Below are 18,187 nucleotides of genomic sequence, written 5' to 3'. Positions count from 1 at the left end.
CAGCTGCCTATGGTACATTAAACAGGTTAATGTATAATGCATTGCTGCCTGTTTAATATATGCAACATATAACATAGAGCAGTTGGAGGTTCACATGATCGTTGTTTGACCCCATATGTATACGATTTCCTTGAGGGCCAGAATCAACATGCTAATGAGTAAGTAGTGCATACTAGGCAGGCAGAGTTCAGCTGAAATGGAGCGTCAGCTGGCTGTAGAGCCAACTGGGAATGACTACTTTCTGAGGGAGCTAAACGAGCATGCGATCTCCCTCTTACTCTGCTGTAAAGAGATGTCAAATAGATGAGACATGATGTGTGTAATTGATGGGGATTTTTGTATGGCATGTAAAGGGCACAAGGTCAGTGGTGTGATGCGGTGGTTTCCAACTAGCTTGCTGAAGCACACTGATGTGTGCTCTGGTGTGCCATGAGATAGTATTCAAATGTGCATCAACGTCAATCAAAAATATTAAAAATATTACCTTAACTTCAGTTCTGACAATATCAGACTATCATCATATTTTACCATCAAGGGCAGTGGAACTTGGTCCTTGGGCACCAGTTTAAGCATTTAAGCAATATGAGGGCCTGAGGCATTGGGAAGGCAAGTATATAGTATATATAGTAATATATATAGTAATATATCTTCAGTCAAGTAATATAGTTCTTGAAAAGTAGTTAAACTGAATGGTTGCTAAGCAACACATAAGTAACCATATCAGTGGTGATTTTCAGTTAGTAAATTAATATTTAAAGTAATTGTTATGTGGTCACGTGCGTATTTAGAAGAGCTTGTATTTTAGAAGAGCTTCAAACATGGCTCAGCCAATCAGAACTGAGAACTGGAAGTATCTGCTTTCTAAGCTATGCCAACTGTTTTTGTAAACATACTTTTTACGTTACCTCTTCTCTGCTGCACAGTGACGTGGGACAGGCTGAACATGGTGAGGAAGCGCTTCTTGTCCTCCAGTTCTGGTGCACGATCCATCTCCTCGGGGGTGAAGCGCGTGCTAAGCTGGGGAGGTGGAGGAGTGCGTTTTGAGTGCAAGACAGGTGGCGAGGGGCTGCGCTCCCTAAGCATCCTCCTCCTTTTCCTCCTCTTCTGCTGCACCAGCTCATCACGCCGCACCACTGTGGTGAGGCCAAAGACTCCCAGAAAGTCCAATTTCTGTGGAGAGAGAGAGGCGAAAAATCATCTTACTGCAAGTTTTTTTTTTTTTTTTTTGTGTGTGAGCCCAGCAGTGAAAGCACAGAAAGCATATGTGTTGGCAGGTGCATGTGCTTTACCTCTGTGGAGTCATCCAATTTGAGTGGGGGCTGCTCCGCTACTCTTCTGAGATGGGCTCTCACCTCCTCCTCATCACTCTCATCATATGAGTCATCCAGCTCATAGTAGTAACCTGCAACACACGCAGAGGTCACTACTGACACCTTACACCAATATACAGCCCAATGAATTCAATACACTTTTGAAATCCTCTCATGACGGTGACTGTTATATAAAATGAGATATAAAGTTATTTTTCAAAGTGTATAGCTGTATAACAGTATGTACCTTTCTCCCTGGCTTCCCTTCTGCGCTTCTCCTCCAGGTCCAGCTTACTGACGGGCCTGCGGTGCTGCTGGAGGAACTCGTCATAGATCAGAGCCATGTCCGGGCTCATCCCCAGGGCGGCTACCTGTCCCATCCCTGGCCCTGTGACCATCCCCAGCCCCTGGCCGTGTCTGCTGGGCCCCTGGTGTCCCTGGAAGCCCTTCAGTCCGGCGCTGCTCTTCACGGCTCCCCCCAGTTCGTACTGGCTGGGTAGAGAAAGAGATGCCCTCTGCTGGCTGAAGAAGGACTGGGTGGATTTCTCCAGGTCAGCTAGGAAGGTGCTGGGCTCGGGCAGTCCTGGGGGACCTCTCAGTGGGGGATACTTCTCCATCGCTCCTCCTTCTCTCCTCCGGACCCCGTCCTCATATTTGGAGGGCCCCGGGGGCAGGCGGCTGAGCTCGTAGTGGCCCACCGCTGAGGGCTCATGGTTGCGTCTGGAGTCTGTGGCGGTGTCAATGAGAGAGGCGGGGTTCCACAGGGTGGTGGGAGGCGGAGGGTGGTGTTCTCGGGGTGGCTGGGGAGGTTTGGGGGAGATGAGGGGTGGAGGGGCGCCCAGGTGAGGGTGGAGGTCCCGGCTTCCTGGTTCATGGTGATTTGGTATGGATCTGTGCAGAGACAAAGGGGCAGCGGTCACGCTCATCTGTTAGACATACAATGCCTATGCCTTTTCCAGAAATGAGAAATATTGGTTCCCCACCACACATACAATGCAGAGACACATGATGGCGCATATATGCCTTGCCTCGCTCCCTGTCGATCTGTCTGCGGGTGTGTGTGTCTGTATGAAGCAGTGTTATCAGGCCCAGGCAGAGTAGCCCAGAGCAGAGTGAGGATGTGGCCAAGGCACACACTGTCCTCCAGATATACAGGGCTGCCTTTGATCTGCTAGGCCCTTTTAGTATGGCATGCACACATATACACGCACACACACACACACACACACACACACACACACACACACACACACACACACACACACACACACACACACACACACACACACACACACACACATTCATGCTCACGCACATGCATGCACGTACGCACACACACACACACACACACACACAGTGAGAGAGCAAGTTCAGAGAGAGGTCTACTGAGGGAGAGGCTGGGAGAAATGTATTCCTGACAGACAGGCAGCCAGACAAAAAAGGGACTGGCACAGGTAGGGTGGATAGAGCGATGGATTGTTAGAGAGGGAGTCAGACTGAGCTATGTGAGAAAGAGAAGTGGAATATAAACAGGAAGAAGAAAGGTGAAATGAGAGACATGAAAAAGGAAAATGGCAAGGTGGTGAGGAAGAAAAGCTAATGGTGAGGAGGACAGACAGATGGTTGATGGACAAACCTACTGTCCAGACTGTCTTTCCAAATCAAACCTGGCAGTGGCATATGCTGCCTGACCAATCAGATTATCTATGCCTCCTGTGCATGTGTGTGTGTGTGTGTGTGTGTGTTATCTGCAATCTGCAGCCTGTGGGCTGCGATTATACTGAAGGGTTACTGATAGCAAGCGTGCGTGTATCTCTCCTGCACTACCAGTTCAGCATTAACCACAATCATTAAGCACAACCTCACTTCTGAATCACACACAACAACACACACGCACACACACACACACACACACACAAACACACGCACAGTAACAAAGGAGAGTAAGTAGGGGGCTTATGCTGTGCAAGGTTGAGAGGATTAGCTGAGAATTAGCCTTTGTGTATCTTAGCCGTCCCACTCACTGCCTGTTTGAAAATCCTCATCCACTACAGATGAGACAACAGTCATCAGGACCCCGCTTTACACCCTGAATAAACACCTAAACATAGCTTTCTGTCTATTTCCCTATGTGTCAGGGCTGGAAGGTAGCAGGGACAGAAATAGAGTAGATGTGATGCCTCTGACAGGGTTTATCTTTCTTCCAGTCCTGCCTGAAAACAGACTTCTAAAGCCTGCCAGCTTCTGAGGCTTCTCAACACAGACACAACTGTCCCCATCAGGCTAGCAGAGACAGACAGCCAAAACACCCCAAAAATAGTGTGTGTATTGGTGGACACGTGAAAGCATGCGTGCGTGTTGGTGTCACAGAGACACCGGAACAGCTTTCATCTATCAGACGACACGGGCACGACAACTCTCCGACGTCTGGTTCATGCTTTGTGTGCAAACAAACATGGTGAAGAGTGTGCGTGGTCAAAATTACGTAATTGCAGCAGAAAAAACAGGGCATATTGGCTACATTTGAGAGTCATGCACAAAGCCGTGCACTACCTGAAATTCTAAATGCAGACGGCACCACAGTTGCATAGATGTTGTTTCGTTAAGAATTGGTTGAACGGAGAGGAAAGGGAACCACTGGCTAATTCCGAGTTTTTTTGTTCCTACAGAATCACTAAAGTATTGGAGTTTTGAGGCACACAGTCCTCATGAATGTCCATTGTCTGCATTGTGTCATGCCACACAGAAAGCATGAACCAGGCATAAGAAGTGTAGATGATGATACCTTTGCCACAGTAAGAAAGAGAGTTTAGCCAAGTGAGTGTGTTCTAACCTGTGTGTGTCTGTCCTGTGATCTGGTGCGTCAGCCGTCCGGCCCAAGTCCAGGTGCTGCTCCAGAACCTGCTGGCGGAACTCAGACACCTGGTACTGGCGATCCTCCTTCTCCTGCCGCAGCTTGCGTTGCCGCGCCAACCACCGCTCCTCCTCATTGGTCCTCTGGAGCATCATGGTGGACGTGAGCCCTGCCGCCACCGCACCGGGCCCCATGTAGAGGCCGTGGCCAGAGACAAGACCGGGGACGACGGTGTGATGCGATTGGACCATTGAAGAGTGGAGTCCTGGTGGGATTGGTTTGGGAGCTGGAAGGATGGGCTCTTTGGTTTTATCTGTGGAGGGAGGAAGGTCAGTGTCAGTCTCAGTGTTTTGACGAAGAGTGTTAATAGTAACTGTTGAGAAGTAGTATGATGGATGATTAAAAGCTCAGGGGGAGACACAGGTACATACCAGGCCGATTAGGGGTGAGTCTCTCAGGCTTGGTTCTGTCCTCCTGCCCCCTCATGGCATGCAGCTCGGCCAGGTAGTGGCTCTCCATGGCCTTGGACACCTGCATCTCCTTCTCCCTCAGCGCTCTCTCCTTCTGCCTCTCCAACTCCTTCTCTCTTTCTCTCTCCTTCTCCCTTTCCCTCTCACGCTCCCTCTCACGCTCGCGCTCTCTCTCCCTCTCCAGCTCCTTCTCCCTCTCTCTCTCCCTCTCTCGTTCTCTCTCCCGCTCCTTCTCTCTCTCTGCCTCGCGCTCCCTCTCTTTTTCGCGCTCACGTTCTCGCTCGCGCTCCCTCTCTCGCTGTCGCAGCTCGTCCTCCAGCTGAAGCCTGGGAGGAGAGAGGACAGGGAAACACAGGAGAAGAAAGAAGCAGATGGCCGTCAAATTAGGAGAGACAATCCATAATCGCTACACGCTGCTAAGATCTACTCATTTACCTGTGTGTATGTGTACGTACGCAGAAGTTAAGGGGGACTTTACCGTTCGGAGAGCCGCTCAGATTGCAGCGCTGACAGTGAAGGGTGTGTGAGGTCTCCAGGGTAGCGGACCCCTGGTAGGTGCATGTGAACAGCAGAGGGATGGAGGGGGGGTAAACCTCCCCCTGCTGGCAGCTGGTAGAAAGGCGACCTCAAAGCAGAGAGGCAGAATGGGTCATCCATCCTGAGAGAGAGACAGAGAGAGAGAGAGAGAGAGAAGAAAAAAAGAAAAGAGAGAGAGAGAGAGAGAGAGAGAGAGAGAGAGAGAGAGTCAGTCTCCCCTAGTGACAGTGCAGCGTTCACTTCATTAACCTGTGTGTCTCCGTCTCCCAAAGGAGCCACATCACAGGGTCTTCCATCTTTCAAGGAGGATGCAGTCTCTGTCAGCTAACCTCCAACACCACATAGCAGCTAGCAAATGACAGTGTGTGCGCGCAAGTGTGCGCATACGCCCGAGTGTTTGTGTGTGTGTGACATCCATGGCTCATCCCCTCATTAAATCCATTACAGTACAGTGTGTGATGGGTGCTGCAGTCCTCTGATCCTGCTGAGCTGACAGACCAGGGGCATGCAGCCTCATAACCCAAAGCAAGCAGGGCCCTCCCACCCCTCTCATGTACACATGCCGACGGCAACACATACATACATATGAATAACATTGAGAAAATCTTTTACCTTTAGAAATATAAATTCAAGATCAGCTATACATCAAGGCTTTTATTGTCTACTTGGACTCCTTACCAGAACAAACATTTCACTCATATGCACTGCTTTGGATAATGTGTCCTGAACGAAAGTGGGTGCCGAGTTAACGAAACACATCCATGGGGAAGCTCACCTATATGGCGTAAAGGAGGGGTGGGGCAGGTAGCTGGGGTGGTAGTAGGCAGCCGCAGCAGCTGCAGTGGCGGGGTCCAGGCCCAGGGGCAATGAGGGCATGCGGAGGGCATCCTCAGTCGTGGCATAGGGCCGGAAACCACGGAGGTACTCCTCTGGTACAGCACCAGGGGGCACTGCATGAGCCAACTGTCGGGGCAGACTGAGAGCAAGAGAAGAGGAAGGAGTGGGAGGACAATGGATGAATGCCATGGAAGAAACATGGGGGATGAGTGAGGAGACATCAGGAGAAGGGAAAACATTAGTTTGAATTCATGTACTTGTTGTTGTCTATGTGCGAGTGATGATGTGTGAGTCAGTATTTAGTGTGAAACTTTGAAAGTTGTAATTATGCACCAGTGGCACCAAGACAAATTCTTGTACATTTACTGCAATTGCTGATTCTGGTGATTTTAATGTACCCTTGTATTATCATTTATGTCACCAAGGCACTTCTATCAAAGAAAGTAGAAATTTCCTATCAAACTGTATTGGTCCCATCACCAACAATAGGTAAATCCAGAGGAATGGGCAGAGCAATGTGCGACTCACTTGAGGGGCTGGAAACGTGAGTCCTGCATGACAGCACCGGGGGTGAGACCAAAGGCGTAGGGGTTTCCCAGGAGGTGGGCAGGGACTGAGGGGCCACCCTTTTCCTGCGAGAGGGCCCCTTCTGCACCCAGACGCTCCCTGCTGGCCCCGCGAGGCCCCGAGTCAGCCTGGAGAGAGACAGAGAGAGAGGGTCTTAGTCATTGTTCCTGAGGGTCTGTGACCGTCACGGTTGTCCATGCTCATGGAGCCCGTCCTGGGAGAGGGGAAAGGGGGAAGAATAGGCCTGTTTGTGGAGCAGCAGCCTCCCTCTTTCTCCCTCTCCTCCTACCTCAGGCACTTTTCTCCACACTCTCTCACTGTAAAAAGAGACTGATCTGATCAACAACTCTCTGAGGGGGACATAAAATGGAGGAAGGAAACACAGAGAGATAGTTCAAAAAACACCACCAGCCCCATTGCTTTTCACTAATTGTAAACAAGATATGTCAACCTTATGATCGATGAGGATGTGGTAATGGTGGATGTGCAACAGCAGTAGTTCTAGGGAGATGCTGACTTTGATCTTAGCAAAGTGTGTGTGTGTGTGTGTGTGTGTGTGTAGGTGTGCCACACAGTAACATCTACAGGGGAAGACAACAAAGTCCACAAAGCATCCTCCCTCCCCCTCCTCCTCTCTTTCTCTCTCTCTCTCTCTTTCTCTCCCTTCCTCTCTTTCACCTCCCTCTCTCCCTTTGGCAGCAAGCCGGAGCTCACTTATCCAATCCCACAACAAACACACACACACACCCGGCAGGCACATACACCGTTTCAGAGCTACAAAGACATCCTGCTGTGAGAGTGGGAGTGCATTCTCTGAAGCTTTGGTTTCCCTCTGCCTACAAATGCAATCGCGGAACGGAGAAACTTACAGCCCTTAAAAGTTGTACAAGGAAAGGGGTTTACGGAGGGGATATGGGAGGAGGATTTTGTAGAACAGTTATTCTATCTCATCTCTCACAAAAGAAGAGCTGAAGTCGAGTAGGCAAAAAGAAGCAACTGGGAAGGAAGGAAGGAGGGAGGGAGGGAAGGAAGGAAAGAGATGGAGACATAGAGAAGAAGAGAGGAGGGAGAGGGGGAGAAGGCGAGTCTTGCCCCACTAAATTAACCTCTGGATTCCCTGGGATTAGAGAGAGACCATCTTGCAGCAGTGCTATCCTCTCTCCCGCCACTGCCACTGATAAAACAAATCCCATTTAGTGAGCCATTACCCCCACCTCCTGTTCCGTAGCCACTGACCCGGGCTGACACTGATGCGCTAACATCTAATCTTAAATGCCTCTAATGTTTAGGCTGCCCCCCTTCTCCCTGCTGTCTCTCCCAGGCAGTTTAATGTTACCGTTTGCTCCTTGTTGTTTGCTGCGCTTCACTGGACAGTAAGGCACACTGGCATTCTCCCTGCCCGTCCCTCCCTCAGACCTCGTCTCCCTAAAATCCCCCAAACCCCCTACCCCCCTTACCCCTACTCTCTTAATAGCTTTGTCAGTACAGGGAGAAGGTGGGCTTTCCCTCCCAATCAGCAGCCATCTGGAAAAGTGGTTCAGATATGTCAAAAGAAGTCAAAATCAGATACTGGCTGGGAAAACGCAAGACGCCGCGCCCCTCTCTTCCTGTTCCCTCCTTGCTCCATCTCTTCCTCCTCCTATAAAGTCCTCTCTCTCTCTCTCCATCTACCTCCATCCTCCATCTCTACTGAAAGCTGATGGGTGGCTGCCTAGTAGCTGCAAACCTGAAGTAAAAGCTCCAGTGTTATTTGTGGCAAGCCAGCAGACATTTAACACATCTTACATTTCTTAAACATACATGCACATACAGATGCATGCATGCTCGCACATGGATACACTTCTCCCTTCCCTCCTCTCCTGAGCATCAAAAATATGATATGAAAGTGATAACATGACAGACACCGGAAAGAGCTTCGTTCTACCACACTGTCCGTCAGTCAATCGGTCTTCTAATCACACTGAAATGGGAGCAGTAGCAGCTATTTTTAATCTGTCTTAATATGTTTAGAGCTAAATAAGGAAAAGATAATTTTGTGCTTATCTCCGTCATCTGCTTGCTGTGACGTCTCCTGATTGAATCATCAGCACATGGGCCAACTGGGTTGTCTATTACTTGATTTCTTATTAAGTGTGATTGAAGAGAGGACTGGAGTGTGACCCTGTGTTATGACAGTCATTTGAGGAAGGAAGATCCACTATATAATACGAGAAGGCACTCAAACATCCACCAACGCTTAACAATTCTACTTGCTGTTACACCAAAAGACATCATTCCTATCACTTAAATGTTAATTTAAATGTTAACAGATTTCTAGACCTTGGAATCAAGTCTCTGTCTCTGTAATTTCATAGTTTGGCTAAAAAACAATAATTGTCTAATGGTGGAAATCCCAGATCTGGATCACCACCAAAATCTAACCAATTGTTGCTTGGCCCAAGGCCTATCTGTCCACTAAATTTCATGGAAATCCGTTCAGAAGTTTTTGAGATACCCTGATGACAGACAGACAAACAAACTAATGGGTGAAAATATAACCTCCTTGGCGAAAAGAAAAACTGCTTCACTGTAATACAAAGGAGGATAAATGTCTCAGCTTCTACAATATGTAATTGAGGAGAGGATTTGGATGGAGCAAGGATGCCTGTGACAGCTGAGCATAGCGGTGGCGCTGCTGTATTGCTACCGACTGACTTCTCCTTCCTGCTTTTACAAACACACACTACTGTCACTGGGAGCCAGCATGTCCCTCATACTCTTGAGATAATTAAAAAAAGGAATGGAGAATCCTGTGTGTAAATGACAATGTGTACATATGGCTCTCTGTCTTGTGCTGTCTGCACATCTTTTGTGTCTTGCCTGATCTGAGTCCTCCTGCCACAGCGGGCAAAGAAGAACCCCTCCCAAAAAACACACAGACACATACACACACAGGGCAGAGATATGTACGAGTGTTTGTGTATGCATATGTGTGCATACATGCCTGTACAAAAACATGCTAGTGTGTGGGTGTATGTGCATGGATGTGTATCTGCTTTTGTGTCTGAACCTTCTTTTATCCTGTCAGCTCCTTGAAAAAAACTACAAAGCCAGAACCTTTCATCACCATTAGAAAGGCTCCTTAGTCACTCAAGCACCCACACATCCAACCAGCCATTCCATTTTGACCTTCCACCCTGCCAAAAACCATGGCCTTCTTTTCTCAAACACACACCATTCACCAGCAGCCTGCCACATACACACTACAGAGCACAAATACAAGCACTCAGCCCCAAAGACACATCCATTAACAGCCATCTTCCTCTGCGTGAGCCAGGCCCCTGTAACCCCCAGTAAGGGGTGGGAGACCCCGCGCATTGTAGAGCGCTCGTTTACGCCTCTCAGATGGAGCCATGAATCCAAATTGCCAATTAAAAAGCAATTACAGGCAGCAGCGGGAGCAGACTCCTGCAGTCATTAAAGCAAAATGCCAACGCACTGAGCCCTCCCTCCTTCTCTGCCTTGCCTATCACCCCCCTCAGAGAGACAGAGACTCATATCTCAGCCAGAGAGACACTAATCAACCCCTCTAACACACATAAGTGAGGCACACGCACCACATATGTACACCACACACACACACACAGCAACAAACAAGATTTTCTTGGAGGCTTTACAGGGGATCCAGAGACCAGGCTGCTGCCTCTGCATAGAACTGTTTTCTCTCCATTTCTCCTCTCTCTGCCAGTCACTCTTTCTTGTCTCTATCTCCTTTCTCTCTGTTTCTGTCTTATTATTATTTCTGTCAGTGTCTGTGTCGCTCTTAGTTTTCTTTCTTTCTCACTCTTTTAGTCAGCAGCCCTGTTGTGAACCCTGGGTCTTCCAGCGCCCTGACCCCTGGTCCTCTCTGCATGTCTATGCAATCTGGGGCCCCAAGGTCAGAGCATGGGGCAGGACAGCGAGGCACTGGGGACCTAACTAATTGAAGTGATAACAGTAAGAACAAAGGCTAGGAGAAGGGGAAGAGGGCGAAGGGAGAAAGAGTGAGGTTGGAGTGTCAGGGTGTTGAAATCTTACTCTTAATGTTGGTTTGAGTCACCCCACCCCCCATCCCCAACTTCCATGACCCATCCTTCCTGATTGGTGAAGCCAGACAGTACGGTCTTTGTTTGAGAGGGACGTTTTGAGTGTGTGTGTGTGTATGTGTGTGTTTGACCCTGTCCTTTATGGCCCTGTGGCTCTTTGTGACCACAGAGTTAAATGTGCTCACTGGAGCGGCACAGCGTAAATAGGGGAGATGCTCTGACGCTGAAGCTTTCGTGACGCACCCCCCCCCCCTCCCCTCCCTCCCCCAAAATCTCACCCTCTTGTCCACCTCACCTCCCTTAACCTCCCCATTCTTTTGGCCGGGTGGCCCCGAGCTGTCGGAGGCACTGCAAACCCAGTGACACGACCTTCTCAATTCCAGCCTGACCCCTTACACACACACACACACACAAACACCAAACACACACCACACCATGAAAACACACACACAGGATTATCGTACAGTATATGGATATGTGACAGGGACTTGAGGGTGCTTCTCTTTCTATCCTCCTCCGTCTCTTCTCTTCCTCTCTTAGAAACATGCTATGCTGGAGCGACGGCAGAAAGGGTGACATCACTTTGAGAGCTCCTCCATCCCTCCAGCCCCTCCCAGCTGTAGCTGACCCTTGAACTGTGGAAGGGTCGTTTGGTTAATGTGCTATGGGCTACAAAGGGCTGGGGTCAGGAGAGGAGGGGTCCAGGCGAGAGGACAATGGCCTGGACGCTCTCCCCCACTACCCCCCCTCCCCCATCTCTCTGTCTCCGGGGAACCGTCAAAGTGTCTCAGAGAGTTTCCGCATGTTGCCGAGTGCTGTTCGTAACCATGCGCTTGCCCTCGACCATTAGCCCTGAGCTGAGATAAGAAGGCTTAAAGCAAGGCCATAATCCATAATCCACTCCTTATCAAAGCAAGCAGCTCTCTCTCTCTCTCTCTCCCCCAGTCAGTAAGAGTGAGCGGGTGTTGGGGGCGACGAGGCCGAGGATGCACTTGACTGCTTGAGTGAAGAGGATGAGGCTGGAGGTGGGGTAGGGGTGGGGGTTAGGGGGCTAAATGCTGGAGACTCGGGCGGGGCTGGGGCCAAGGGCAAGAGGGCTAAGTGGGAGGGGGGGCTGGAGGGGCACAGATGTTAGCTGCCGTTGAGGCTGTCACCTCGCCGGCCTGGTGGCAGCTGGCATTGTTTAACGCACAGAGCCGTGAGGGTGGGAGGAAGGGGGTGACGGCGTGGGGGGTGGGGGGTGGGGGGTGGGGGGTGCTGGCGTGGGGAGGGTCTGATGGAGGCAGACATTCATAGACCCGCCAGCTATGTCACATGTACATATGTCAAATACATTCTGCCACGCCACGGGTTACAGGCCAGCTAGAAAATCCACTAATCCCTCAAGAGCCTCTGTGTTCGCGCGTGCGCGCGTGCGTGCGTGCGTGCGTGCGTGTGTGCGCTCACAGGCACGCCCAAGTGTGAATGTATATTAGAATGCAAGGGTTGACACACTGTTTGTGCTAAATCGCTATCTAGAGGGGAAAGAAACAATTTGAATGTTGCCTTAACAGCTACATAAGAGATAGAAAGAGACAATACAAAGCAAATACACCAGAACAATCTGTGTGAAAGAGTGAGAATACTGGTATGTTTGAATGTTGTGTGTGTGTGTGTGTGTGTGTTTGGTTTCACCTGGCGTCCCTCGTTCCTCCAGAGGCCGTTGCTGGTCTTGGTGGGAGCAATGGTGACTACGGGTGGGGTGTTTGGCACGCTGTGGCCCCCCGGGGGAACCAGGACCGGCCCTGGGCCAAGGGGACCCCTCTTGGGCGTGCTGACCGGAGAGCTGTGGTTGGTGGCCGGGGACGACACTGGAGACGACTCGCTGCTGATGGAGGACCCAGCTGGAGGAAGACACAGACGAATGGAATGAGTACAGTGAAAGGAAGAAAACAAGAACATGGCTGCCAATGACGTGCACACGTACTGCTGTGCTCTAACTGTAATACAAAGGGCAAATCTAACATTGCTACAATGCTCTAGCTCCTCCACTGGGGACTAAAAGGGTGTAGCAGCACTATAATAGCAACACACACACACACACACAGGGCCAGATGGATGGCCCTAGGCCCCCATTACGAAGTGACAGTGATCAGGATGAGCAGCCCTGTGAGAGTCACACAGCCTTGACACAGTGCAGGACACACACACACACACACACACACACACACACACACACCATAAGAACACACTGCTGAAGAGAGTGAAACAGAGCCATACTGAATGTATACACAGTGGCACTCACAGCCACACACACGCGCACAAACACACGCTCACACACATGCACGCGCAAACACACGCTCACGCTCACACACACACACACACCATAAGAACACACTGCTAAAGAGAGTGAAACAGCCATACTGAATGTATACACAGTCGGTCCCACTCACAGTCACGCACAGAGGCCCCCCCTCCTCCTCACACACACACACACACACACACACACAGCAGGTGGTAGGGAGCTGGCCCAATGAGCTTCTCTGCTGTGCTGTAGCTGTGCCACATTAACAAAGCCCTCCAGGGAAACCCTGTAGCGCAGGGTCATGGTCTGGTCACATGCCTCGCTTTCCTCACATCTCCCTTTCTCTCTTTCTCTGTCTCTCTCTCTCTCCCTGTCTAGTTCCAAAGCTCACATATCATATGCTCACATACACACACATACCCTGCAATTTCATCCTTCCAGCCTTACATCTTTATCTCCTCCCTCTCTCCCTCTCTTTCTTTCAGCTGCATCCTGTCTCTACTTCTACCTATTTGTCTTTCCTTCTGTCTTTTTTTTCCATCTTCCCTCTGCTCGGTCTTCCTTTCCGTCTTTCCTTTTCCCTTCACCCTCTCTTCTGTGTAGTAACCTGTGTGTTGTCACTATGTCTCCTCTCATTCCCTCTCTCCTCTTCTTTCTTCCTTCCCTCCCTCCCTCTCTCCCTCCCTCTCTTCTCCTCTGACAGTACAGTGTGTATGTCTCCTCAGCTCAGAGTGAGTGCAGCATTAGACAGTCAAAATGGGTCACCACCCTCTCAATGGGACACACACTTTACTACTGCAGCAAGAGCAGCAGGAGATGTGTGTGTGTGTGTGCGCGCACACGTGCATGTGTGTGTCTACGTGCCTGCATGCAGCCACATATTAAAGCAGTTGAAACCACAGGCCAGTATCGGGTCTACTTCCTCTCCAATTATCACCATCAGCACAACAACAACCACAACCGCCATTTCTGCCCTGCTTCGGTTTCCGTGGCAACAGAAGCTAACAGGCAACGTCAGCTTATGGTAGGTGCGGTCAGGATATTGACTAGTTTTAAACACCTCATTCTGACTAATATCACTAAATAATGGAAAGAATCAATAATGGCAGTAAGGTGACAGTCTAGGGAAAATCTGAAAATCTATGTGCGAGTGGAGATAGGGGTGGTGAGGGAGGGGGGGAGGGCAAGAAGAAAAAAAGAGAGACAGAGGTGTGAGGAAAAGATGGTGGTGATACATGTGAGGTGAGACATGAAAATGAAAAATGATAGGAGATGGAGAGTGATTGAAAAAAAAGATAGCAAGTGAGAGAGTGCAAAAGAGGTGCGAGGTGAGACGAGAGATGGAGAGGAGAGGAAAGAAGAGGTGGAGAGAGAGATATGGGTGCAGATGGGTGAGTGGGTGGGTGGGTTGGTTGCGGGGGGCTATATCTTGTCTGCACAACAGCAATTAGTGGCCTAATCCTCCCCCCCTCACCTTGGAGAGCCATTACTCTCCCCTGCAAGACTAGGCCAATCAATAGCAGCCCACTCAGCCTGGGGAACGGAGCTACACTTAATACAGCTCTAGTGTCACAGCCTATTCACTCACCACACACACACACATACACATACACACACACACACACACACAGAAGACATACATACACAACGATGGGGAACAAATAAGGCTTGAGGGAAGGAGGAGGTACAGAAAGGAGGAGGGGGGGGGACTAAATAATTGAGAGAGAGCAGGAGGAGAAGCAGGTGAGGGGAAGGAGGGAAGAAAAGAGAACAGAGCCTTCCACCAATGGCTTCATTCTCCTCTAACAGCCTGCCGAATCTGTGTACAGTACACTTCCAGGCATCCGTCCTCAACAACATATACACACACACATACGCGCACGCACACAAAACACAAACAGCTATTATTCTTCTATCATTCCCTCCTCCTGCTCTCTAACAACACCCCCTCACCCAGCCACCCACCCACCACCTCTTTACACGCCCTCCTCCCTTTTTCCTTCTGTTCTTCAAACATGCTGCCTGCCGACCAGGCGTGGATCTGTCAGACTCGGCATACAATTTTCATAAACACATTTACAACAGTTACAGCCGGTAAGGGCTAAGGGAGACGTCTGGGAGGGTGGTTACACGTGTGCATGCATGTGCGTGTGTGTGTGTGTGTGTGCATCTATGTGTGTTTCCCTTTATCATCCTGTTTGAACCACAGGCACCTCCTAAAGCCTCTTTCTTCACCAAGCCTCCATCCCTCACCCAAGATTCCCCCCTCTCTCAATCCTCAATCCCCCTACTCTAATTTCCATAGCAATCCCTCTCTTTCCACCTCCCTTCCACTCCACATCGTCCCTGTATCTGATGTGGTGCCCGTTGACCAGGCCCATAGGAGAAATATCATATATGAGGCATGGCACCAAACTGGTGTCATTCTGCCATATGCTCCTCCCCCTCCATCTATACAGAGAGAAGATGGCCACGCATGCTGGCCCTGTGGGGCGACAGAGGAGGGAGAGGAGGATGACTGAAGCACAGCCTTCATCCCCAGAGTCTGAAATAGGCTCATCAGCTCACTACCTGCACTTCATTAGCTGTAATGATTGTCACTTGCTTGCTGTGTGCGTGTGTGTATGTGTATGTGTGTGTGGTGCTGATGGGGGGGACAGAGAGAGAGAGAGAGAGAGAGAGAGAGAGAGAGAGAGACAGAGGGACGTAGAGGGAGAGAGAGAAAGCAAGAGGAACAGAGAGAGAGAGAGAGCGAGTGCTGTCTCAGTCCCAGGCTGTGTGTGATTAATGTGAAGCTCCTTTCTCTATCGCCTCCTCTATTACCAGTCCCACTCTCCCAGACTGCCTCCACACTTGACCGCTCAAGCTGAGCCACACACACACACATACACACACAAAAAATACTACCATCACCTGCCACAAACAAATACACAAAGCTGTGGTCATAGGCTGCGGCCAAGTGTCCCTGCGTTGCCAGCACCTTGTACCTCAGCTCCTGACCCTGTCACAGAAAAAGACATAAAAAGCCAAAAAGTCATCATAGCTCTTCAGCAGCCTCTTTTATTCAGTGGGGGAGAGTCCAGCAGTTACAGCACTGAATCCCACTGGATCATTAAGCTTTGATAGGAAGAAAACACTATACAACAATGTTACAGCAGCGCCAAATGTCCCCTACCACCCCCCCCCCAAACCAACACTACCACCACAGCCTCTGCCAAAACAGCCAAGCACAGCCAGCCCCAGCCCTGCCAGGCAGAAGGTGCTCTTCACCCCCCCACCCCCCCACCCCCCCTCCTCCGTCCTCCCTCCTCCTCCTCCACCTCCTCCCTCCCAGCATGCATTAGAACAACATCAGCACTTAATTAAACAGTCCATTTCACACCTGGTGTGCATAGCAGTGCCCAGCCAACCCTGCATCCATATGCCACCCCACCAGCACACACTTGCACAAGCCTCAACACACAAACACACACACACAACCACACACTTATGGACACACAGTTACCACTGACACATACACACACACACACACACACCTGCTACTACAGTCTTGGCCACGCACCGACAACACAACACAAAGCCTGTAATCTGCATCACTGAGTGGGGGGAGGGGAGAGGCACAGTGTGTGTTGCCGTGCCAGCGAGGGGAAGGAAGACGGTACAAGATGGCGGAGGGAAATAAGAGGAGCAATCCTCTGTGCCTTCTGCTGACTGTACCCACTGTATATTATGCTTAAATGCTGGCTTGCTAATAAACAGAGCTCTGAGAGGTGTGAGGTTACTGTGTATGGGGAGAGAGAGAATGAGAGAGAGGGGCAGAGAGAGAGAGAGAGAGAGGCAGAGAGAGAGAGGCAGATAGAGAGGCAGAGGGAGAGAGAGGGAGAGAGAGGCAGAGAAAGAGAGACCGAGAGAGAGAGGCAGAGAGAAAGAGAGAGAGAAGGCAAATGAGCTTGTTTGTGAGTGTTTCAGGGACAGTCAGAGCCTGAAGGGTTTTGCCTTGAAGACACACACACACACACACACACACACACACACACACACACACACACACACACACACACACACAGTGCAGCGAGTCTGTGTGAGCTCCAGGCAGGCTCCAGATGGAGAGGTCAGAGACACACTGCCCTGCTGTCCCAGCATGCTCTGGGCTCCCAGAAACAAGGGGAGCCTCCGGCCACACACACACACACACACACACATCACATACACACCTCAGGTTTTCACAAATCTACTAATTACTTCCTATTCCTCTTTTTCCAGCCAAGTCTTTCCCTCTATCTTGTACACCTTTATTCTCTGACTCTCTTGATTCTTTCCCCAGGCAGTAAGCAGTGTACTACGCTGGGTATGAACCCAGTCATCCAATACTGGTGGTGTGTATGTGTATTATGTGTGTGTGTGTGTGTGTGGGTGTCTGTGTGTGTGTTGAGAAGAAACGAGTGTGCGGATTAAACCCAGATCTGCCTAATTAATCAGATACCAGCATGCCTGCCATTCTGAGGCAGTGTGTGTGTTCGTGTTTGTTTGTGTGTGTGTGTGTGTGTGTGTGTGTGTGCATGTGCGTGTGTGAGTGCTACCAGGTGTGTGCACGCAAGTGTACATGAGACAAGAGTGTGTGTCCTTTATGCTGCTCTGATACTCATTATCCATCACCTCCCCTCTTCAGCACAGCACTCAGTACACAGAGCTATTCATTATACTCGCCACAGACAAGTGACGGTGTGCGTGTATGTGTGTGTGTATGTGTGTGTGTGTGTATGTGTGTGTGTGTGGGGGGGTGCATGTATAAAGAACAGCAAACGTGCTAAGGGTCTTAAATCAGTTTGGCAGCCAGTGGCTCTGATACTAGTACACAAACCTAACTAATTCCTCTAGGCTTTAGGACACTGAGTCATGGCACCTCATATATACTGCACTATTCACCTCAATATATCAACCGGAGAGAGAGAGAGTGAGAGAGAGAGAGAGAGAGAGAGAGAGAGAGGCTGAGTCAAAATAGCTAATGAAAGGACAGCAGGCTGCAGCATGCTAGGAATCACAAGGCTTACACAGTTGCAAAGACAACTGTTTGCATGTGTAGGGTGTTTGTGTGTGTGTGTGTGTGTGTGTGTGTGTGTATGTACGCAGTTGTCTATAAATACAGGCTCTGCAGACAGAGAGGTGGCTAGACCTCCAGGGGCTACATGCCTCTCTGCCCACCCCAGAGCCGGTGCTCCAAACGTGGGCAGAGTCGCCCCTTATGCCTGACGGCTGACTCACCC

The 18,187-nt window shown here is 50.1% G+C and overlaps 1 protein-coding gene across 2 annotated transcripts in view; it reads right to left on the bottom strand.

The window, feature by feature from the left end:
- Window positions 1–18,187, bottom strand: part of gse1b (Gse1 coiled-coil protein b) — a 45,915-nt gene that overhangs the window by 8,557 nt on the left and 19,171 nt on the right. For both annotated transcript variants that reach the window (XM_071538626.1, XM_071538625.1), the window contains exons 3-11: window positions 12,314–12,522; window positions 6,537–6,703; window positions 5,947–6,147; window positions 5,113–5,292; window positions 4,596–4,960; window positions 4,144–4,477; window positions 1,558–2,201; window positions 1,290–1,402; window positions 906–1,170 (exon numbers count right to left, since the gene is read on the bottom strand). In XM_071538626.1, coding sequence (XP_071394727.1) covers window positions 906–1,170; window positions 1,290–1,402; window positions 1,558–2,201; window positions 4,144–4,477; window positions 4,596–4,960; window positions 5,113–5,292; window positions 5,947–6,147; window positions 6,537–6,703; window positions 12,314–12,522 — 2,478 coding nt within the window. The remainder of the gene's footprint in view (window positions 1–905; window positions 1,171–1,289; window positions 1,403–1,557; window positions 2,202–4,143; window positions 4,478–4,595; window positions 4,961–5,112; window positions 5,293–5,946; window positions 6,148–6,536; window positions 6,704–12,313; window positions 12,523–18,187) is intronic.

Source organism: Centroberyx affinis, unplaced genomic scaffold (genome assembly GCF_046629955.1).
Source record: "Centroberyx affinis isolate AG114_WGS23_722 - 3 ecotype Tasmania unplaced genomic scaffold, CSIRO-AGI_Caff_v1 ptg003319l_1, whole genome shotgun sequence".
Taxonomy (NCBI): domain Eukaryota; kingdom Metazoa; phylum Chordata; class Actinopteri; order Beryciformes; family Berycidae; genus Centroberyx; species Centroberyx affinis.
Note: the sequence above shows the minus strand (reverse complement) of the source record. Positions and strands in the feature narration are given on the sequence as shown.